This window comes from Betta splendens, chromosome 11 (assembly GCF_900634795.4).
Source record: "Betta splendens chromosome 11, fBetSpl5.4, whole genome shotgun sequence".
Classification (NCBI taxonomy): domain Eukaryota; kingdom Metazoa; phylum Chordata; class Actinopteri; order Anabantiformes; family Osphronemidae; genus Betta; species Betta splendens.
In genome coordinates, this window is record NC_040891.2 from 16,348,538 (window position 1) to 16,369,886 (window position 21,349).

The 21,349-nt window shown below is 42.3% G+C and overlaps 1 protein-coding gene across 2 annotated transcripts; it reads right to left on the reverse strand.

Annotated features, from left to right (window-relative positions):
* Nucleotides 1-14: 14 nt before the first annotated feature.
* On the reverse strand, nt 15-19,157 carry si:ch211-80h18.1 (uncharacterized protein LOC555593 homolog). 2 transcript variants are annotated; one of them, XM_041072850.2, is made up of 29 exons: nt 18,299-19,152; nt 17,623-17,687; nt 17,481-17,543; nt 16,532-16,567; nt 16,163-16,213; nt 12,831-12,890; nt 12,441-12,500; nt 12,219-12,278; nt 12,025-12,078; nt 11,906-11,947; nt 11,660-11,689; nt 11,482-11,541; nt 11,356-11,400; nt 10,454-10,498; nt 10,099-10,143; nt 9,136-9,207; nt 8,953-9,039; nt 8,822-8,869; nt 8,633-8,659; nt 8,492-8,530; nt 8,323-8,370; nt 8,192-8,227; nt 8,082-8,114; nt 7,754-7,801; nt 7,622-7,681; nt 1,241-1,273; nt 1,128-1,163; nt 945-989; nt 15-366 (listed from the first exon to the last, which is right to left on the reverse strand). In XM_041072850.2, the coding sequence occupies exons 1-29, from the start codon at nt 18,307-18,309 to the stop codon at nt 332-334; spliced, it is 1,374 nt and encodes a 457-aa protein (XP_040928784.1). In that variant the 5' UTR covers nt 18,310-19,152; the 3' UTR covers nt 15-331. The 2 variants fall into 2 exon arrangements, with proteins under 2 accessions (XP_040928784.1, XP_055368702.1); XM_055512727.1 differs by lacking the exons at nt 8,082-8,114; nt 8,192-8,227 and having other exon boundaries at nt 7,754-7,774; nt 11,344-11,400; nt 18,299-19,157.
* Nucleotides 19,158-21,349: the final 2,192 nt, after the last annotated feature.

The window sequence follows — 21,349 nt, forward strand, 5'->3', positions numbered from 1 at the left end:
TGTTAAGTGACAGATTCTTGGGTTGGAAAGCATTTATTGTAAAGTTTAAAACCACATTTTTATAATCCAGTGATGTCACATGTTTGATGCCGTCAACCTAGAACAAAATAATTGTATATAAACAAAAGTTTTAAATATTTTTATTAAAAAAATGTGTGAAGGCCTAAGGCCGGTAGGAGGCATAGGACATGCTAGACTGTGCACAGCGCTGGGAGTGTCCACGTGTAGGTCCTAGAGCTAATGGGAGGGGTCAGGTGACCTGGGCCATTCTGATTGGTCGGTGCACTGAAATCGGTAGCGTAGAAACCGAACTCGTGGTTTGATGTGGAAATCAGCAGGTATCCTCCAATTCCACATTTTCTGCACCTGAAACACAATTACAAAAATGTGTTAATTCACATTTTACTCTACTACGTCACGGCACAAGTAATTAGCTAATCTGCCTGAAAACACATGAAGACATAACCGATTTATAGTTTGGTTCTGGTTTGCTACAATTTACTGTATTGTAAAAGTACAAAGCAGAGTTATGACTGAGCTCAGTGATTGAGGTTTTGTCCCACGCAGACTAGTCTGACTAACTTGGGAACTGAACCTTGTTGTGAATTAGTCAAAAACACTCACCACAGACCCAATGCACATCTATCTACTGGATGCAATAACATTTTGTGACTTGTGTCCTGGGTTTACTGTGATTTTGTTAGGGGGATTTAACAGAGAGATGTGACTTTTGTATGTAGAAGTTGACTTTTCACACCTCTCTGGTCTAGGTGTCCAAACTTCGGTGTTCTAAAGAAAACATGTTCATGATTTCTCTCAGCAGCTTTTGGGGGAAAAAAATAACGAAAAAAAAAACAGACAAAAAAGTAAATTTGAGGATAGATCAGACCTGAACCTGGAGGGAAGGGACATAAGTAACGGGGTCAGTGTGTGTCAATACAAACCTTCAGGACCCTGACCAGATGTGTTGAACTGTTCAGTAACCGGACCTGCAGAGAACAAGCAGCACCAAGAAAAGAGAAAGAACCGGTTCAGCACCTGCTCTGTTATCAGTGACCTATTTAGACTTCAGTGATACTAGTTACCCTCTCACAGAACTAGTTAACTCTTTTGTATGTAAAACTTACCAGCTGTCTGCGTGTGCTCTGTCACAGCTGGATGACCTGAGGTGAACACGTGGGTTACTCACACTTCTACAAACAACCCAAGGTAAAGTTCTATGTAAAACGAAGTAACTCACTGTAGTCCATTGGCCTTCCTGTGGGATCTGAAACTAAAAACACAGGTTTAACAGACTGACTTACGAAGGGAGGTTTATTCATTTGTTGTCTCTCTCTCTCTCTCTCTCTCTCTCTCTCTCTCTCTCTCTCTCTCTATATATATATAAAAAAAAAAAAACTCCCTTCTCACCCCACGCGGGTGGTCTCATCCACTTTCCAAGCTCGGGTCCTCTACCAGAGGCCAGGAAGCTTGAGGGTTCTGCGCAGTATCCTTGCTGTTCCTAGGACTGCACTTTTCTGGACTGAGATGTCGGATGTTATTCCAGGGATCTGTCGTAGCCACTCCTCCAGTTTGGGGGTCACTGCCCCAAGTGCTCCGATCACCACAGGCACCACTGTGGCCTTCACCTTCCAAGCCTTCTCCAGTTCTTCTCTGAGCCCTTGGTATTTCTCTAGTTTCTCATGCTCCTTTTTCCTGATGTTGCCATCGCTTGGTATTGCCACATCCACCACTACGGCTTTCCTCTGTTCTTTGTCCACCACCACGATGTCTGGTTGGTTCGCCATTACCATTCTGTCTGTCTGTATCTGGAAGTCCCACAGGATCTTGGCTCGCTCGTTCTCTACCACCTTGGGAGGTGTTTCCCACTTTGACCTTGGGGTTTCCAGTCCATACTCTGCACAGATGTTCCTGTATACTATGCCAGCCACTTGGTTATGGCGTTCCATGTATGCTTTCCCTGCCAGCATCTTACACCCTGCAGTTATGTGCTGGATCGTCTCAGGGGCCTCTTTGCACAGTCTACACCTTGGGTCTTGTCTGGTGTGGTAGATCTGGGCCTCTATGGCTCTGGTGCTCAGGGCCTGCTCCTGTGCGGCCAGGATGAGTGCCTCTGTGCTGTCCTTCAGCCCAGCCCTTTCAAGCCATTGGTAGGATTTGTTGAGATCAGCCACTTCAGTTATGTTCCGGTGGTACATCCCGTGTAAGGGCTTGTCCTCCCATGATGCTCCCTCTTCCAGCATCTCATCCTCCGTTCTCCACTGCCTGAGACATTCACTCAGCACGTCATCTGTCGGGGCCTTATCCTTGATGTACTTATGCATCTTGGATGTTTCATCCTGGATAGTGGCTCTCACGCTCACTAGTCCTCGGCCTCCTTCCTTGCGGCTAGCGTACAGTCTCAGGGTGCTGGATTTGGGGTGGAACCCTCCATGCATGGTGAGGAGCTTTCGTGTCTTAACATCTGTGGTCTGTATCTCTTCCTTTGGCCACCTTATTATTCCCGCAGGGTATCTGATCACTGGCAGGGCGTAGCTGTTTATTGCCCGGGATTTGTTCTTGCCATTGAGCTGGCTCCTTAGGACTTGCCTTACTCGTTGGAGGTATTTGGCTGTTGCCGCATTCCTTGTTGCCTGTTCAAGGTTGCCGTTTGCCTGTGGTATTCCAAGGTACTTGTAACTGTCCTCAATGTCTGCTATTGTTCCTTCTGGGAGTGAGACCCCTTCTGTGTGGATTACCTTGCCTCTCTTTGTCACCATCCTCCCACATTTCTCGAGTCCGAATGACATCCCAATGTCCGAGCTGTAGATCCTGGTGGTGTGGATCAGTGAGTCGATGTCTCGCTCACTCTTGGCGTACAGCTTGATGTCATCCATGTAGAGGAGGTGACTTATGGTGGCCCCGTTCCGGAGTCGGTATCCATAGCCAGTCTTGTTTATTATTTGGCTGAGGGGGTTCAGACCTATGCAGAACAGCAGTGGGGACAGTGCATCTCCTTGGTATATGCCACATTTGATGGATACTTGGGCAAGTGGCTTCCCATTGGCTTCAAGGGTGGTTCTCCACAACCTCATTGAGTTTGCAATGAAGGCCCTTAGAGTTCTGTTGATGTTGTACAGCTCCAAGCATTCAGTGATCCATGTGTGTGGCATTGAGTCATAGGCTTTCTTGTAGTCGATCCAGGCTGTGCACAGGTTGGTGTGTCGCATTCTGCAGTCTTGGGCGACTGTTCTGTCAACCAGGAGTTGGTGTTTGGCTCCTCTGGTATCCTTACCAATGCCCTTCTGTGCTTCGCTCATGTATTGACTCATGTGCCCACTTATCTTAGCTGCGATGATGCCTGACATGAGCTTCCATGTTGTGGAGAGACAGGTTATTGGCCGGTAGTTGGATGGGACTGTACCCTTTGAGGGATCCTTCATTATCAGGATCGTTCGCCCTTCGGTTAGCCATTCAGGGTGAGTCCCATCCCTTAGCAGCTGGTTCATTTGTGCTGCCAGGCGCTCATGGATTGCAGTGAGCTTCTTTAGCCAGTAGGCGTGGATCATGTCAGGGCCAGGTGCTGTCCAGTTTTTCATACCTGAGACTCTTTGTTGGATGTCTGCCACTGTGATAGTCACTGGATTCTGTTCAGGGAGGTTGCTGTGGTCTTCCCTCAGATCCACCAGCCACTGTGCATCACTGTTGTGTGACGCCTCCCTTTCCCATATGCCCTTCCAGTACTGTTCAGTTTCCAGCCTTGGTGGGTCTGCTCTGTTGTTATTACCCTGCCATTGAGAGTACACTTTCGCGGGTTGTGTTGCGAACAGCCGGTTTATTCGTCTGGCTTCATTATCTCTGGTGTATCTCTTTAGGCGGCTGGCCAAGGCTTGTAGCCTTTGCTTGGCAGTTTCGAGTGCTTCAGGTATGGTCATCTGGCTGTACCTCTTGGGCATTGGTCTTTTCATTGCACCTCTCTGGGCCTCTGTCATTTGGCTCGCTTCCCTCCGAGCTGCCTTGATTTTTGCCTCCAACCTTCGTTTCCATGGTGGGTATTGTTTCCCATGGTTGCTCTTATAGCCAAGCATCTCTAGGATCACTGATGCTGAAGCGTATATCAGCTCATTGGTTTCTGTGATTGTTGTGGTAGGGATCGCTCTCAATGCTGCATTCACATCTTCCATGAGACTTTCTGATGGTACTTCACTTAGCCGTTGTAGTGGGGTTCGGGGTTGCCTGTTCAATCTCGCCATGATCTTATCTTTCAGGTCAGTCGCTGCCTCGCTCAGCGTATCTGTGCTCATTGGGGCTTTGTACCCAATTTCCGGTTGGGGAGATGGTGAAACCTCCCCTCTGACCTGGCGTCCTGGCTCCCCCTTGCCGTAGCATTTGTGTTGTATCTCGTCAATCTCAAGTTGTGATAGCAGTTGCCGTTTGTGGATGTTGGAACACTGAGCTACTAGTTGTTTCGCAGTCAGTCTTGAATGTGGGTTTCTCCGTTCCCATTCGCCACACATTCTTTTCATGTAACCCCTCTGACTAGGGTTACTTGAGTAGTAGCATTCCAACAGTTCTCTGTTCTCGCATCTTAGCCATTTCTTTCTTGTTCCAGTAGCCCATTTCTCGTCAAGGTGCTCTGGTTCCCCAACACCTGACGCAGACCTTGTTAGACCGGGCGACGTCTGAGCCGGTATCTCATGTGGTTCATTGTCTCTCATGATATGAGGTAGGCGGTAGCTTGAAGGGTCTTGCCCAAGGACCCACACTGGATGCTTATTTGCCCTAACGGGGATTCGAACCGGGGGACCACCCGTATACAAGTCTTGCGACTTTACCGATTGAGCTATCCAGTGAGCTATATATATATATATATATATATATATATATATATATATATAAGACATAACCGATATAAGTAATATATATATATATAAGTCTTTGATAAGTCTTTGACCATCAAGTCATCCAGTGACTATCACAGTGGCAGACATCCAACAAAGAGTCTTAGGTATGAAAAACTGGACAGCACCTGGCCCTGACATGATCCACGCCTACTGGCTAAAGAAGCTCACTGCAATCCATGAGCGCCTGGCAGCACAAATGAACCAGCTGCTAAGGGATGGGACTCACCCTGAATGGCTAACTGAAGGGCGAACGATCCTAATAATGAAGGATCCCTCAAAGGGTACAGTCCCATCCAACTACCGGCCAATAACCTGCCTCTCCACAACATGGAAGCTCATGTCAGGCATCATCGCAGCTAAGATAAGTGGGCACATGGGTCAATACATGAGCGAAGCACAGGAGGGCATTGGTAAGGATACCAGAGGAGCCAAACACCAACTCCTGGTAGACAGAACAATTGCCCAAGACTGCAGAGTGCGACACACCAACCTGTGCACAGCCTGGATCGACTACAAGAAAGCCTATGACTCAATGCCACACACATGGATCACTGAATGCTTGGAGCTGTACAACATCAACAGAACTCTAAGGGCCTTCATTGCAAACTCGATGAGGTTGTGGAGAACCACCCTTGAAGCCAATGGGAAGCCACTTGCCCAAGTATCCATCAAATGTGGCATATACAAAGGAGATGCACTGTCCCCACTGCTGTTCTGCATAGGTCTGAACCCCCTCAGCCAAATAATAAACAAGACTGGCTATGGATACCGACTCCGGAACGGGGCCACCATAAGTCACCTCCTCTACATGGATGACATCAAGCTGTACGCCAAGAGTGAGCGAGACATCGACTCGCTGATCCACACCACCAGGATTTACAGCTCGGACATCGGGATGTCATTCGGGCTCGAGAAATGTGGGAGGATGGTGACAAAGAGAGGCAAGGTAATCCACACAGAAGGGATCTCACTCCCAGAAGGAACAATAGCAGACATTGAGGACAATTACAAGTACCTTGGAATACCACAGGCAAATGGCAACCTTGAACAGGCAACAAGGAATGCGGCTACAGCTAAATACCTCCAACGAGTAAGGCAAGTCCTAAGAAGCCAGCTCAATGGCAAGAACAAATCCCGGGCAATAAACAGCTACGCCCTGCCAGTGATCAGATACCCTGCGGGAATAATAAGGTGGCCAAAGGAAGAGATACAGACCACAGATGTTAAGACACGAAGGCTCCTCACCATGCATGGAGGGTTCCACCCCAAATCCTGGGGCACCCTGAGACTGTACGCTAGCCGCAAGGAAGGAGGCCGAGGACTAGTGAGCGTGAGAGCCACTATCCAGGATGAAACATCCAAGATCCATAAGTACATCAAGGATAAGGCCCCGACAGATGACGTGCCGTGCTGAGTGAATGTCTCAGGCAGTGGAGAACAGAGGATGAGATGCTGGAAGAAGGACCATCATGGGAGGACAAGCCCTTACACGGGATGTACCAGCGGAACATAACTGAAGTGGTTGATCTCAACAAATCCTACCAATGGCTTGAAAGGGCCGGGCTAAAGGACAGCACAGAGGCATTCATCCTGGCTGCACAGGAGCGCCAGAGCCATAGAAGCCCAGATCTACCACACCAGACAAGACCCAAGGTGTAGACTGTGCAAAGAGGCCCCTGAGACGGTCCAGCACATAATTGCAGGGTGTAAGATGCTGGCAAGGAAAGCATACATGGAACGCCATAACCAAGTGGCTGGCATAGTGTACAGGAACATCTGCGCGGAGTATGGACTGGAAATCCCAAGGTCAAAGTGGGAAACACCTCCCAAGGTGATAGAGAACGAGCGAGCCAAGATCCTGTGGGACTTCCAGATCCAGACTGACAGAATGGTAATGGCAAACCAACCAGACATTGTGGTGGTGGATAAAGAGCAGAGGAAAGCCGTAGTGGTGGATGTGGCAATACCAAGTGATGGCAACATCAGGAAAAAGGAACATGAGAAACTAGAGAAATACCAAGGCCTCAGAGAAGAACTGGAGAAGGCTTGGAAGGTGAAGGCCACAGTGGTGCCTGTGGTGATCGGAGCACTGGGGGCTGTGACCCCCAAACTGGAGGAGTGGCTACAACAGATCCCTGGAAAAACATCCAAAATCTCAGTACAGAAAAGTGCAGTCCTAGGAACAGCAAGGATACTGTGCAGAACCCTCAAGCTCCCTGGCCTCTGGTAGAGAACCAGAGCTTGGAAAGTGGATGAGACCACCCGCGGAGGGTGAGAATAGAGTGTGTGTGTGTGTATACCAGATAATACCAGTTTTTATGGCTGTATCATTTTATTTTGCTGCATAATTCCACCACACCACAAGGTCCATGAAAATATTGTGTGACATCAAATCAAAAAAGGTTGGGGGCTGCTGTTCTACAGTGTCAGACTCTCCAAGTAGTATCATGAGGTCCATTCACCTCTGCCTACCCAGGGTTTTTTTGGCCGTTAACCGGCTATTAGGTCACCGTTAGCCGCTAGCTTTAACCAGACATAAGCAAGCTGGATACTGTGACCTGTAGACTCCTAAAACAGCATTTTCGAGCAGAGGGCTGAAAATACACGGGCAGTTTGGATGATCTACAGGAAAACTTACAGACATGTTATTGAGACACCAAGGTCCAAATCTTGGATGTCCAAGAACGTTCAACCATGATTAAATGAGCTTGGAGGGGTTTGTGGAGGATGGGGATTACCTCTATCTCTGCCTGTCAAATCTGTTGCCACGGTAACCAGGTCTGCGTGGCCATAAACTCCTGAAACGAAAAAACAGTTTTCTTAACATATGGGACAAACAGGTTCATAAACTGTTGTGAACCAACTTGTACCTGTGAAGGTGTCCACAGAGTCTGCATGAAGGACGGCAGGGGATGAATCTATAAGATGATATGACAGGAAGTCTATGAAAAATCCAGACTCTCATACTGGGAGTTCGGACTTGTCAAGTTCTGCAGGATGTTTCAGTTGTGCTTTTGGCCAAATGGTAGGGTGTTATCATTATGTAGAAAAGCAAATGATTAATTATTAAATGATCTTCTATTTATTATTTAAAAACATGAGCTACATTAAATGTAGCAGCGTCATATATACACGTAGAATGGGATCAGTACTTGGGTTGATAATAATTCGGAGACACATATTGACAAGCGTTCTCACCTGTGATATCATGACTAAGTTCGACAATTGAAGCTGTAACCAATCAGAACAAAGGATTCTGTCAGACAGGTAAGAAGTGTATAGATTAATCAATTGTTCGGTTGCTTCACCTGTAAGGTCGACTTGAAGACTGGTCACTGCACCACCTAAAGATGTGATTATTTGTCTTATTACACAGCTGACTTGTTTTAAGTGTTATTAATTTTTATTATTATTATTGTTATTATTAATCATTTGTTACCTGTGAGGTCAGTGTGAGGATCGGTGTGGGAAATGGGCTGATCAGTGACTAAAGAGACAATAAAAGTCAAAGATCAGCTGTTCAATGACCACCAATAAAGCTTTACATTGGAATCCCAAGGGTTCAAATCAGATGTCGAATTAAAAATCAAAGAGAAACAAACGCTCACCTGCATTTGTGTTAACCAGATGAGTTTGTCGACCATTTCCTGAAAAAACATTCATCAGAACTTTGACCATGTTTACTTTTCTAACTGTTTACAGTAATCACTAATCTGATCAATAAGTAATTGTAGCTGTAAGAGCTGTACCGTGAGCATCAGGTGAATCAGCCCCATCTGACAGCAAGTTATAAAAAAGACAAAACATTTCCTTAATTTCATGTATTAATCAAATTAAAGTTGTAAATGTAAGGAAAAACTTTACAGCAGCAAAATATCTGGTTTATTCCTGAGCTCACATTCTGTTTTCTACTTCCAGTGTGTAACAGGTGAAGTTACCTGTCTGCTGTTTTTGAGCTTCACTGTGTGATGATGATGAGGAAACACCTGATGAAAATACGACATTAAGTCTTTATAGCCATTTTCAGAATCAGCCTGAATTTTCAAAGGACATTTCTTTCTACACCAACCTCCCTGGTCTGCAGAGTGAGAGAAACCTGAAGCAGAGCTGTGCTGTGATTGGTCAGGTCCCAATTGACTGATGTGCTGAGCAGGACCTTCAATAAGAAATATTAAAAATCAGTCAGTACAAGTGAGTTGATTTGATCTTATTCTAATAACTTTCAGGAAAGACCTAAAGGTGGCGTTGGTACCTGCAGGTACGTCCAGGCTGGAACTGCTACTCTGATCTGGATAAGGAGCTGCTGTCACACCTGAACTTACAACTTTAACACAAATAGTCAGGATTAATGATGTTACTGAGTAAATCCACATCCTGTAAGATGCAAATAAAATCTACCACCATACTGACAAAGGTTGACAACCTGGTGCAGACTCTACTAAACAAAACAATTTTTGCTTAATTTCAAAGTCCAGTTAATGAGCTATAACTGCTTTGGAACCACAGACTCTGAGACAGTTGAGAGGTTGTTGGCTTATACAGTCTTGGTAGAGCTTGGTAGAGATTTTAGTGGACCCATAAGCCAAAATATAATTTGGACCCCTGTATTGATAAATTCAAATTTCTGGGCTGTTTTCTTTGTGTGTTAATATCGTAAGTAAGTAAGTAAGTAAGTAAGTAAGTAAGTAAGTAAGTAAGTAAGTAAGTAAGTAAGTAAACTTTATTTATATAAAACTAAAGCATTCAAATACCACAGTAATAATACAGCAATATAATTAAAACTTAAAACATAGTTATAACTATGTCAACTAAAAGCCTAGTTGACAATAGATTCCGTCATGCGCAGTGACAGGGGCCAGGCATTCCACAGTCTAGGAGCTACAGCTACAGGTTCGTGTTAAAAGCCTTGCTGCAGTATTCTGGACAGTCTGGAGTCGATATAAAGTATACTTTTTACAACAGGTAAAAACATAGTTACCATAATCAGTACACAAATAAGTAAAAGCTTGAACAATCATTTACAGATCCACCTTTGATAACGTTTTCCTTAATTTAGAAATGTTTCTCTTGATTCCACCCTAAACATAGCAATGTTGATGCTCTGATGACTAAAACAAAAGTTCTGTAAATGTTCATTGGTCAACACCTTGTATCAGACAAAATAGTTGAGCATCAACATGAATGTGTGAACTGTCTGTCTAATGTGAGGTCATACCTGGGATATTAATGTGAACATCTGGACTGAATGGATCACCTCCTCCTGAAACACAAATATTATGAAACAGGCCAAAATGTTTTATTGTTATGATCCTGAGACAAAGTCTCAACTGAGACTCATGGAGACTCAGTGATGTAAATTAGGGGATGTAGTGTAAACAGTGCAGTTATGCCGGCTACCAGGTCCAACCAGATGCCTTTGTACTGTTGGCCTGGTAGCTCAGTAGGTAGCGCATTGGCCTAGAAAGCAGAAAGTCCAGGCGTGTCCAAGTTTTTCTATTGCTGATATTGAGAATGTCTGAGGGAACACTGCAACATGTCTTCACAGGTTAGCTGTTCTCCCGTTAACGTACCCATGAGGCCAAGCAGGAAGTCATGACTGGATGGGTCGACTGTTCCTGTAGAAACAAAAATCGGCTTAGATGTCACAAACAACATAACCTAGGTCAAATATATTGAACCAGAAACTCCACAGGACCCAGCATTTGCTATGCTACCATAGCTATAAGAGCACGAGCAGAGCAGGCACAATCCCATGTTCAGACTTCGAGGTCCAAACCATTTCCAGTATTTCTCCACAGATACTAACAGCAACCTGGCTTTCTGGAGGTTAAGTCATGGCATCTGGACCTTCTTCTTCTAACTCCAAAAGGAAACATGAAGTGTGAGTGGATGTTAACCTCCTACTTCCTTGGTTTATCTAATCACTTGATTATTTACAAGTCTGAAGTGTAGCCAACCATGAGAATTGATGCTGTCACCAGCCACCTATCTTAGACTGATTTTTTAAATTATAATAGCTTTAATATTTAAATTTTTTTAATGTTTCCAGATGTCATTTCCTAAACCTAAGCTCTTCATCAGCCCTGCACAATAAATCCTGCCTACACCAACAATCATTTGCTGCTATACCTGCACCCAGTGATGACTGCCTCCATAATTTCTAGGATCCTGAAACAAGTATTCTGAAACATCCTGAAACAAACATTTTGATGGATGGAACCTGCGTCTGGCATACGCACTTGTCACTACATGACTTCTGGTTTTGGGCTACATGCACACATCGGAAGCATATTAATCCTCATAAGCAGTGATGAATCTTAAGTAATTTGTTCCTAGGAACTGTATGAATTTGCCCTTTGCAACAGGAAAAGGAAAAGAAAAATACAAAAAAGAGTCATAAAAAGCAGAACTACTGTAGTTATTTATAGATGAAAAATAACGGATGGCAGACATGCCTCACCTGGGCACTCACCTATGTAATCCAGGTGAGTAACTCCTCCAAATGAATCCAGCACACCTGAGCAGAAGAAACACAACTAAAAGGGTGAGCGAGAGACGGGTAAACATGGAGCTGTCTGCTTCTGTGGCTCCACCTTACCTGTCTGACTCTCAGCTCGGCCCCCACCTCCCCCTCCATTCAGCAGCTTTTGTCCATTACCTGAAACAGGTAACGGTCTCACTATTGTAATTAATAGAAATGACTGCTTTTTGATTCATTAGGTGTGTCAGTATTACATATTGTATGCAGTATTATGTTTTTACAGTTGAATATTTACCATTGGACTCAGAGTCGACTGACTCAGAACCTGCAGACAGACACGTGATTCTTGTCTTACAAACTGTCCATTTTTTGAGAACCTATGCATTCACTTGCTTGGATTTTTTTGACTGGCTGATCATCATTCCCTAAAAACACTAAAACTAGATCGAATATATGAATACTTTGTCTAGACGATAAGAAACTAAACCAAGGCCAAAGTAGAAAAGAGCAGAAGGCACTAATAACTGAAATTTAATTTTACCGTTAGCTTCTGTCACAGAAGAAGCAACTGGATGGTTGGTTCCTTAAACACGAAAAGACATATTGGAAAAAAAACTATGCACCGATTATTATAGTTGCTGTTTCATTTTAAATGTTTACCTGTAGGTGGGGACAGACCAGTTGAAACACCAGAAGGTTCTGCTTCTGCAAGAACTAAGAAGAACTGTCTGTTGTGAACTGGCAACAATTATTAGTCTGATCACGGTCTGGTCTCAGACAACCTTAATGCTGGCTCTCTGACATGCTGTGTGTTATTACTCTAACAAACCTTCACCTTGGTTATTGTAGTTTACCTGCAGAGCTTCCTGCTGTTCCGTCATGTGCTGCTCCTCCTGCTGACTGACTGCTGGGAACTGAATACAAACATTTGTCATTTAGCTAGTGAACAAATGTGCATTGATCAGTCTGATCGCAGACAGTCTGATTGCAAACAGTCTGATGACAGACTTTCTGATCACTGGCTCTTGACATGCTGTGTGTTATTACTCTAACAAACCTTTGTTATTTTGGTTTACCTGCAGAGCTTCCTGTTGTTCCGTCATGTGCTGCTCCTCCTGCTGACTGACTGCTGGGAACTAAAAAAATAAACAATTATTATTTAGTTAGTAAGCAAGTGTGCATTGAAACTATTAGTAATGTTTTTCTTCTACAATTTGAACTGTACAAGTAGTAGACAGAATTGCAGTTCTATTGTACAGTGTTACACCACATGCTGAGTCTGACATCCACCAGCAATAGGCAATAGGTAGTCTTATCATCACGTATAATCTGCACTCACAGTCTACAAAGACAGTCTGATCAGTAATAGTCTAATCAGTAATAGTCTGATCACATACAGTCTGATCGCTGGCTCTCTGATATGCTGTGTGTTATTAGTCTAACAAACCTTTGTTATTGTAGTTTACCTGCAGAACCTCCTGCTGTTCCATCGTGTGCTGCTCCTCCTGCTGACTGACTGCTGGGAACTAAAAACAAACATTTATCATTTAGTAAGTGAGCAAGTGTGCGTTGAGCAAAAGTCTGTCTTTAATGAGCAACTGGTGTGAATTTCATGTTTGAGGACCAAAAATTGTGGCCACAGTTGCGATTTCAAAATGTGTCTCTTTCTGTTCTGTTCTGTTTATCCCAAACGTCTGCCGAAAGTTATCATCAGAGTCTATTGGGGAAATTCAGGATCTATCTGATCTTTGAGGTCGATAGCAACTAAAGTATATGTCTGAGGGCTTAGCCAGACACATCATTAGAAAGAAGACAAGTATGACTACAATTTAGTGATAATAGAAGATTATCCGAATTGTTTTCGTAGTTTAAATGACATTTCTATGCCAAAGTATAACGATAACAGAAGCTGATGAAAAGAGGAACGTTGACGAAAAGTTAAACGATGATTCCCATAGATGACCATTATAAAAAACAATGCAAAAGTTAAAGTTGAAAAGCTGAAAACGTGAGAGTAAAAGCCTTGATTGTCTAACGATGACACACGTTTAGAACACTGAATGATGTTTCTACAACAAAGTATGACGATGATATATCGAGGAAATTTTACTCTAACCCCCTACTGATCAACTAGTTGAGTTCTTTAGTTCTTTAAAGAACATCCAATCCTGGATGTCCCAGAACTTTTTTCAACTAAATTCAGATAAAACTGAGGTTCTTACTGTTGGGCCTAAAAATCACAGAGAGACAACACTTAATCAAATAGGTACTTTGGATGACATGACATTAGCTTCAGATTCTACTGTGAGAAACCTTGTCAAACCTGTCATCTGTCATCTTTTTACCAGGATCTCTCCTTTACATACGTTAAACAAATCTCCAGAACCGCCTAGTTTCATTTTAGAAATATAGCTAAATTAGAAGCAACCTCTGTCAGAGCGATGCAGAGAAACTCATCCATGCCTTTGTTACTTCTAGGCTGGACTACTGTAACTCCTTATTGATAGGATGTCTTAATAGCTCCTGAAAAAACCTACAGCTAATTCAAAATTGGACTTAGAAAGAGAGATGAGATTTCTCTTACATTAGCTTCTCTGCACTGGCTACCTGTAAAATCTATCCATCCATGTTCTGCCGCTTGTTCCCTTGTTGAGGGGTTGCTGGAGTCTATCCCAGCCATCTACGGGCAAGAGGCAGGGAACACCCTGGACAAGTCACCAGTCAGAGCAACACACACACACACACACGCACACACACACACACACACACACGCACACACACACGCACACACACACGCACACGCACACACACACGCGGGCAATCTAGCGTGACCAGTGTACCTAACGCATGCTTTTGGACCGTGGGAGGCGACGGTGCTACCCACTGCACCACCGTGCCGCCCACTGCCTGTTAAATGTAGAATTTAAAATTCTCCTACTCACCTACAAAGCATAGTCTCCTTTTGCACTTTGAGGTCGATAGTGACGGAAGTATAGTTCCGATGGCTTCGCCAGATACATTATTAGAAAGAAGATAAGTATGACTACAATTTAATGATAAAATTACGGTTCGCTTGATAGGGTGAAAATTATGGCTGTTGTGTTGAAGTTGAAGACAGTTGTTCTGTCTTAACAAAATGAGCCCTCACACTAATTGTGATGTCAAGCTATTTAGCTCATGCAATACACACTAATGGAAACTGAAAATTCACTGAAAAGCCCACAATATTTACACGCTCACAAGTAAAAAACAATAGAAGATACGAGGATGCTGATTTACATGGATAAAGTTGAGAGATGATACCACTTTTGAAGTTTAAATGACGTTTTTACACCAAAATATGATGAGAAGCTGATGAAAAGTTAAGCAATAATTCCCATAGACGACTGTTATAAAAACATGATGAACAAAATTGAATAACGTTAAAAGCTGAAAATGTGAAACGTAAAAGCCTTGATTGTCTAACGATGATGCATGTTTAGAAAGTTGAATGGCGTTTCTACGACAAAGTATGACAATGACATAACAACTCATCAAGGCAAGTTGACGAGAAGTTGATGATGATTCCTATAGATGGCCATTATAAAAAACGATGAAAGAACATTGAACGTCGTTCTACAATGAAGCATTGAGAAAAAGATAGCGACCAAGAAATGGGGCGAAACAAGTATAAGATGCATTTCCATAAGAAAATGCAGTAAATGCTTCCATGCTAAATGTATTGCTGAAGAATTGCTGAAAGTAGCTGATGAATTGAATGTAGAGCTGTATATATCTGAAGAGGTGGTCTAAATTTAGCTGAATGTACACTAAAAAAGCAGGAAGCATAGATAATTTATCTAAAGAAAATTGGGAGTTGTTTAAACAGAGCTGTATATTTGCTGAAGCAGTTGAATTTCAAATTATGGAAAGTTGAAAAATACTTGTTCAAAGCCAACGAATTAAGAACAAAGTAATAATGAGGCACTTTAATTCTGACACTGAATGCTGAAGTGATCAATTACTTTTGTGATTCAGTGCTGTACTTTTATTTTAACCAGCTGTGTTACAGGCACTGTTCGGAAAAAAAAATATTTATTTAAAAGTTACAAAAGTCTTTCTGTGTAATTATCTCCCATTACAACGTGGACACCTGCAGCATATAGAGAGGTGCCGTCTATAGATGAAAAAAGCTTTTTGTTATTAAAAGTGAAAAAAAAAAAAGTGTAAATTCAGGGGCACCGTATAGCCTGGAAAATACGGTGCTCCTTTAAGTTCACATATTCTACTTTTGGTGGAGTAATTGAAACTTTGGTAACCAATCACTTTAAATCGCCTTTTATTTAAATAATTTTGTGTTATATTGATGCTATAATGAGTTGTATTAATGAAGACTAAGTAGGATGCTATGACTTCCACTGCTTGTTAACAATTATCTGGACGACCAAGCAAGATTTAGATTTAGGTTTAGTGAATTTCCCTCTGAAATGAATAAAGTATCTACCTATATATAGTTGTGGCTGTATAAAGATAATAATGGTTGGGTCTTTATTTTTCTTTGTATCCACAGTAATAATATTTTTCTAAGCGTCATTTCACCTCCAGCAGGCGGCACTAAGACTCCAACTTCCTGCAACAACCTGAGACCTGCAGCTTTGTGACTTTCTGGGCTAACAGATCCAAAACCTTCAGGATGTGTATCAGACCAAGTCGTTTAATCTTGCTCTGAATATGAGCCATTTAATCTGGATTAAACCTGAGACCAAACAGGAACAAATAACCTGTTCATCAAGGAAACACCAGATGAGGATAGGCTCACCTGAACCTTCAGCAGCTGCCACTGTGGTGGTCTGTCGCCCGCTGAGGCCTCCTGAAAGCAGAGTGGGGGGAGGGGAGATCATGTGTCCAGGATAAATAAAGCTTCTGTTTCAGGCAGCTGAAAGAAACTGAGCAGTTTATTAAAAACAGACTGATGAAGGATTGGTGTAAAGAACATAAAGAAGAATCTTTCAGAGTTGGAAAATAAATTTTATCACAGTCAAATGTGTTAAAATATTATCAGTTGATAAGATGTTAGCACTAATTCTTAGTGCAACGTTAAAGTAAAATTGTGCTTAGATCATTAAATTCATGATTAACTTTATTTATGCAGATTTATAATGTAATGTTAAAGGATTTCTCCTCTCACCCTCAATCTTATCCTGACTCTGGGAGTCATCATCATCTGAAAGAAAAAACAGCCAGCATTTATTTCTCTAATTAAAAGGTTTTAACTTCACAGCAGTACTTATTTCCCAGCTCCTAATTATTTTTTAGTCAGCTGTTTTCCTTTTTATCTTAGACGTCTTTCTGTTTTGATTTTGAGACAACTTGCATTGCTCTGATTTTTGGACGTTCAATAGTTTTTTTCTATTTTCTGTCTGGGATTTTTAAAGTAAGTGTAAGACTTTTTTACAGAACACGTTTTTTTTACTTGGACAAACAAAGTTGCTTTACAAATCTAACTCAGTCACAGTACGTGAGCTTCAGGGAAATTTTAATGGTTTAAAAGAACATTTTTCCTTCAACCCTAAATTTAGATGCTTAAAAATATTTGGACACCTGACAGCTCAGTATTCCCAAATACCCAAACTAGCGCTTTTGTCAAGATTTAAACTTGTATGTAAATGTAAACCAATGATCAACAGACTGAAAAATCACTAAAAACACTAACTCTTGAAATAGAATAAAAAATAACATTTTTTACAATTCAGCATTAAGTGAAACCCATGTAGTTTAGAAAATGATAAGCAGCTGCTTACGCATCAAAGCTGACTGTAACTGTGAAAAAAACAAGAGTTGGTGCTGAGACACCAGGATTGAATCAGTATACAACCATCCGATTCCCAGATTTCTCCCAAACCACCAACCAAACCTGGACTGAATTGACAAAGGATGAAACTGAGCAGTTCTGACTCACAGTTTACTCTAACATGTAGTTCAGCAGTTGAAGGTCTTAGATGTTGTTTGACTGGAGCTTCTCAGTCCATGAAAGTGTGAAGTGTCATCTTCATCATATAGGTTTTAATATGTGTATGTTTCTGTTGACTTCTGTAGGTTTAGATTGGAGCTGTACTTCTGCACGCACGCACACATACCCTCCTCCTCAGAAAGCTCTCCCTCCTCAGTGGCCTCCACCTCCACTTCCTCTTGCTCCTTCTCTGTAAAACACAACAGAGCCATGTATCCATGTGCAGTGTCAAGTCCTGGTAGCAGTAAAGCTGCAGTGTATAGTTTTACCCTCTAGAGGCGCCGTAGAAATTGTTGTTGCCAGAAGGACAACAACTGACAGAACAAGCAGGTTCCTGTTATGAGAGAGCAAATTACTGCACTAATTAAAGGCTCAGGTATGTTTACACGGGAACTGCTGACCAGTCAGTAAAACTCACAATACAACAGCCTGGGAATCAACACTAACAATAATCAAGACCAGATAATATTGTGACTTAAACCAGTTTTATAATCAACACTACATGCTTCTGCTCAGTCTCCAGGGAACTTCGGTAATTGTCCAGATTGAACAGTTCCCAAAAGTAATGGGACATCTAAAACTCAGTCAGAGTTTTAGATGTCTCAAATCAGAGTGAAACAGTGCACAACATTACCTAGTGCGACAGTAATACCACTGAAATAATTTAGTCTAACAGCATTTTCCATTAAAAAGTCAGGGAGACATTAACCTGTTATCAATAATATGTACACAAGTAGTGAACTGCAGTACAGAGAGTAGTATTAGTAGTAGTATAGCAGTTAAACAAATTGCATTAAAGCTAGTATAAAATGCAGTATTTGTCATTAATACACATAATTATCACTATAAAGAGCAGCACTAGTAGTTAATGAGGATCAGTGACTGGATTATAATTTGCAGTAATAGTAGTAACATAATTTTAGTGCAAAGAGCAGCATTACTCACTGTGGCAGCATGATGCTGTCTCAGAGTTTTTCTGTAGAGTAAAAGAGACACAGCTGAAAAGCTGCAGCTCCTCCTTCAAACCCACATATTTATACACACTGGGAGGGAGGGGCCACACTACTACTACTACTCTGACTACTACTTCTGATAGTACAGTCAGTTATGGACCTAATCTACTGCGTACTTTAGACGGACACCCTCAACTGAAGAAACACTGATAACTATACACGTTCTGACTGATTTTCATTGTCAGCAGCATTATGACTGGGTCACCTGCACAGGTGATCCCAGGTGACTTCATCCATTAGGTCTAGGACAATTCACTTCCTGTCATGTACTCGCCACATACAGGGATCACATACACTGTCTAATGGACAGGTGACATCATACAACTCGTTAATGCCCAGCCAATCAGGAAGCATGGATGAGAATAACCTTACATGTGGGAAACAAGCATCATCTGTATCTTGTATTAACAAGAGTTATAATAATAAACATCCTGCTTTAGCTTTCAGGGATTTTCAGTATGAGCTAATATGGACAAGCTAATGTACTGTAACACATTTATTAAATCTGGGAAAGGTTCACTTTTCACACATGAATCAAAGATTATGCTTTATGCATTATCCAACAACAACGACAAAACAAAAATTTACAATGTGCTTCCCACCAAGTCTGGATTCATTTTACAACTAGGGACCACCAAGGTCAGCACTGGTAAACAGATCAACTGTGTGACATGTTGGCCAGTGGAGGGCACAGCTAACCTGCTTATCAACAGATACGTTATGAACATGCTTCTTCAGCTTATTCTGTTTGCTGCTGACTCACCCTGTTCATCTGGAACCTGCTGCGGAGTTTGCTCAGTAATACATGTTTATGTTTGTAACACAGTTAATTAGAATGTCAAGTCTGACTGACAGTTAATTGCATTTTTTCTGATAATATACTCACTTGATGCCAGACTGGGTGACACAAGAAGAGACTGTTGAATGTTGTTGTTGATGAAACTGAAGCTGATTCAGTTTCAAGAAAGACGTTTGTTTGACCTCAGTGAAGCTTCTCAGTCATTCAGGCTCAGAGAACGTATAGAAAAGAGCTTTAGTGATTGAGAGTGACATTGAGCTGCAAAGAGAAGCTGCCAACATTCCTCTGAGCAACATCCATAACCTTCTCCTCTCCTCCACCTCAACCACCACCTCCTCCTGCTCCTTCTTGGGGAGTAGTATTATCACAGATGATTTACATTTAATCAACGAAAAGAAATAAAAAAAGTAAACTTTGTCCCTCTAAGTTTTTGCTGAACTGGAACATTGTGTGTTCCTGATTAAAGTAGGTTATCTAGTATCAAGTTCAGGTCCTTTACAACTCTGAACCAAATCTACACCAACATTTCCCGAAACCTTTTAAATCCTCATATCCATGTGCTGAACAGCTTGACAGTTATATGGATCACACTGTCCCTTGCAGATTCAGGAACCAGGGTTTGACTCACCTGTCATCCTGGTTCTCCCTGTGTCTGGGTGGGATCTCTTTGTCCAAAGACAGTTATTTTAGATGGAGATTCAAAATTGACTGTATGTATGCATAGATCTGTCTGCAATGCCAGTTACACCAGGGATTGTCTTACAGAAAAAAGATAGCGTTTCAGCGATACACAATACAATACAGTATGTTGAACACAGTAAAGCCTGTGAATGAAAAGAATTTTAGCAGGCTCTTACACTCATGGTTCCATGTTCATGTCTCTCAGTCCCGTCAGACTAAAAGAAAACCTGAGGCATCCTTAACACAAAACCCAGTGACCTTTATGCTTTTATTCTGAAGTGGGTTTCCTGCAGCCTGTGGGAATCAGTGTGGAACGTGAGTTTGCATCCATCTGCTGCAGCATGACCTGAAACCAGAACCGAGCTGGAGCCAGTTTGCACTCTGGGAAAAGGTCCAGAAGAGAAATTAGGGACATTTTAAGGTATATTCTAGTCCAGCTTGGTTCTGAATGACTGGATCTCACCTGGACCTTTGATCTCTGTGTCTACTTGTAACTAAGAGCTGTGGGACAGTAAAACATGAACATGAACACAGAGCCACAATGTCCAAAGTCTAAAGCTCTCTGCAAAGCAAACATCTAATACAAACATCAAACATCAGATGCTGTTTGGTCATTTTTCATCTTTTGTCAGTTGCAACATATTGAAATGGAAAATAATGAAATTAATAAATAATAAACGTGTCTAAAATACAACAGGGAGCCAGTCCAGTCTCCCCAACTATCACTTGACACTCTGCTCAGGTGTGTGTGTCCCAGGTAAAGGTAAATGACTTCTCACAGATATTGACCAGCTGCTTCCGTGTGAAACAAACCTGACTAGTTTTATTTTACACTCGCACACACACGGTCAGGCTTCACTGATGTGCCCCCTGCTCTTGGCCTTAGTCATGAATCAGGATTATTTTTGAAACAGGACCCCCTTCCCTGTTTCTTTATCCCTGGTGTGTGTGTGTGTGTGTGCGTGCATGCGTGCGTGCGTGCTAGCACACACAAAAGCACACACACAAAACTGTGGGTGACAACGACAAAGCAACTAGAATATCAATGAAAAAAACAGGTAAATAAAAAAGTGTGTACAATTCAGCGTTGTGTTTGCTCTAACCATAAGATGAGTGCTAACAAAGTATTAATGTCGTTCTACATTTATGGTCATTGTTGCTTTCACAGCGGTCCTGTGAATACAAGCCACAGTCTGAGCTTACTTATGCCTTGTGGTTCACAAGGCATGGTTGGCTCTGGCTCAGTTCTGTGTACTGTACCTTCCCAGGACACGCATGCACATTCAAGTATGTGCAGGTCAAGGTGACCTCCTCCCCACGCACACCTTACAAATACCAGACATTTTTATATAAAGGACGTGGCTTTCTGCGGCAGCTCCATTCAGATACTGACTGTCTTAGAACACAAAGAGACCCACACTGTGCTCATGATGTTAAAGTTTTTGATAAGCTCTGATAACAAACCCTATCCAAACATCTGTGTTTTCCTGGGAGGAAACCACA